Source organism: Carettochelys insculpta, chromosome 32, assembly GCF_033958435.1.
Source record: "Carettochelys insculpta isolate YL-2023 chromosome 32, ASM3395843v1, whole genome shotgun sequence".
In the NCBI taxonomy this organism is placed as follows: Eukaryota; Metazoa; Chordata; order Testudines; family Carettochelyidae; genus Carettochelys; species Carettochelys insculpta.
The window spans coordinates 12255568-12258453 of record NC_134168.1 but is presented as its reverse complement, the minus strand read 5'-3'; the positions used below and the strand labels follow the sequence as shown (position 1 = coordinate 12258453).

Sequence of the window (2886 nt, the reverse complement as noted above, 5' to 3'; positions counted from 1 at the left end):
AAGCAACTTTCAAGTTATTTTTGTCACGTAGACACAACCCAAGTGATCCATTTTCTCTCACCCATTCCCAGCTCCGGGCAAGAGTGATTTCCATCCCAGCCATTCTCCATGAATTAATCCAATTTATTTGCGATCTGTGTGTGCACTCCATTATTCACCACGTGTTTGATTGCTTGTAGAATTGTTCCACCAATACCATGGTTTTACTTCTGTGTGTGTGTGTGCGTGTGCGTGTGTTTTCTAGATTTCTATTTGCACTTCTCTCAGTGATCCTGCTCCGCTCATGGGGAAGCCATAACTGGATCAGGTGCATTGCAAGTCAGTGACTATAGCAGGCGATAAGGAATTATCAACAAGTGATACAGGGGAAAAACCAGCAGGAGACTGCAGATTTACAGGCTCTGATACCTTTGAATTAACATCACGGCTCGGCAACATCTCTTTAAACATATATCTATTTTCTTGTTCAAAGCATTTGGGGTTATAACAACTTCTCTCTCACACAAACGCACACGCTCGCTCTCTTTCTCTGTATTTTATCTCCTTTTATTGCTCCCTCCTGTTTTCTCTGGGTCTATTTTCATTTTATTTCTCTCTTGAGGAATTTTCATTTTTATCATTCTTTATTTCTGCATATGTGGTTGGATGTCAACATCACTTGTGCTCATGTACACGAAAGGAGGCTCGTGCAACTTATCCTGCTGTAAGTGAGAGGAGCAAGATGCTGAGACAGACGCACAGACAAACAGGCAGACAGACACCCTCAAAGACAGACAAACTAACACAAACGTATATACATGATGGAGGACAGCTGGACAGACTTTCATACAAACCACAGGCTGTTGAGTCTTTTCGTGTATGTCATAGGGGGGGATGTCTATACAGGTTGAATCTTTCTCGTCCGGCACCTTCGGGAACTGTCCAGTGCTGAATGAGAGAATTTGCCAGACCACGGCAGGTCAATATTGTCTAGCACGTTACCAACACTTCCTCTGCTTACGGGGCTCTTAGGAGACACATGGGGTAAATTGCAGCTAAATAACCGCACAGAGCACTGAGAGCCAGGACTGGTAGCTGGAAGGAAATGGATGGGACCACAGGAAATCTGAATACAACCATGACAAGTAGTCATCCAGCTTCATAAAATCACGCCGGGTGATGGATTTTGCCGACAGAGAGAGTTTGGGATTCTAGAGGTTCGACTTGTACTTCACCTGGGCCATGAAATTCCCAGCTGCAGTAGACCCAAAGGCAGACTGAGCACCTGAGCTAAAAATAGCAGCATAGTCTTGGCAGCACAGGCGACATGCCCAAGCCCAAGCCGATCTGAGAGCTCAGATAGGGACACAGTGCCTGTCCCACACTGCCGCTTGTGCTGTCCTGTTCTCACCACTGCTATTGTCAACCCCTCGTTTGCTGATCTGCCCAAGCTGGGAACTTAACCTCCCGGCTGCAGGGCTAGTGGGTAACTCAAAATAGCTTCCACTGCCCAGTGGGGGGTTTGTCACATTTCCTCGGCATTTGGAGAGATGACAGGACCACGACGAAGCTATTTCCAATGCCCGTGTTTGAACTCGGAATAGCTCTCGTTTGCCAGCCAACGATTTCTGAGTTTTGTCTTCTCCAAGTCTCACTGCGGCACAGATACCAGAAAGATGTGTTGGAATCCCAGCCCCACCGTGGGATTTCAAGTGCAGCAGAGGTTGAGGGAGAGAGAAGGGAGACGGGTGTAATTCATTGGGTTCCTGTGCTCTTGTTCTGACCACATCGGAAGCTCAGCCTGTGTCTTCCTTTGATTCTTGACAACTTCATTGTTGCAGTGGAGAGAAGTTGTGAGGTGAGGTTTCTGCCAGTACAGCTGACAGCACAGCCTGACCGTGCGCGCTCCACCAGTACTTCATGGTTTTCTTTTTGCAGATATGCACTATGGAGAAAGCAGAAGGAAGAAATCAAACAGTCATCGTGGAATTCATCCTCTTGGGATTTGGGAATGGCCCTGAGCTGCAGCCCCTTCTCTTCCTGCTGTTTCTAGTGACCTACATTGCAACTGTGGCTGGGAATGGCCTCATCATTGCGCTGGTCGTGTGTGATCAGCACCTTCACACCCCCATGTACTATTTCATAGGGAACTTGTCCTTCCTGGAGATCGTTTACACCTCCACCTTCTTGCCCAGGCTGCTGGCCAGTCTCCTGACAAGGGGCACACCCATTCCTGTTAAGGCTTGTATTGTGCAATTGTGTTTCTTTGGTTCCTTGTCCACTGTAGAAACTGTGCTGCTGGCGGCCATGTCTTACGACCGGTATTTAGCGATATGCCATCCCCTGCGTTACCCTGCTCTGATGAACGGCCGGGTGTGTGGCCAGCTAGTGGCAGGGTCCTGGATAATCAGCCCTGGGTTCACCATAATAGGAAACACTTTCTTGTGGGAAATGTCATTCTGTGGTTCCAAAGAAATTGACCATTTCTTTTGTGATTATGCACCCATCATAAAGCTGTCCTGTGAGGACACCCACACTGTGGAACTGCTGATATCTGTTATTGCTGCCATAGGGTCACTTGTCCCCTTGCTGCTGACTCTGGCGTTCTACAGTTGTACCATCGCTGCCATCCTGAGGATCCCGTCCACCACCGGGAGGCAAAAGGCCTTTTCCACCTGCTCCTCTCACCTCATTGTGCTGACCGTTTTCTACGTGTGCCTGATCAGTGTCTATGTGGTTCCAACAGCCAACACACCCAAGGCCCTACACAAAACGTTCTCTGTCTTCTACATCGTCCTGACTCCCTTGATCAACCCTGTCATCTACTGCCTCAGGAACAAGGAGGTCCAACAGTCCCTGTGGAAAGGGATTCGTAAAGTGGTTGCTTTCAGAAACCAATTGTCATGA

At 48.1% G+C, this 2886-nt stretch overlaps 1 protein-coding gene across 1 annotated transcript; it reads left to right on the top strand.

The window, feature by feature from the left end:
* Positions 1–1926: 1926 nt before the first annotated feature.
* On the top strand, positions 1927–2886 carry LOC142004967 (olfactory receptor 6B1-like). The gene has a single exon (XM_074982641.1). The coding sequence runs from the start codon at positions 1927–1929 to the stop codon at positions 2884–2886; it is 960 nt and encodes a 319-aa protein (XP_074838742.1).

Bases quoted from the DNA above. Each gene is read 5' to 3' on its own strand.
- LOC142004967 (XM_074982641.1), top strand. From the start codon at position 1,927: ATGGAGAAAGCAGAAGGAAGAAATCAAACAGTCATCGTGGAATTCATC.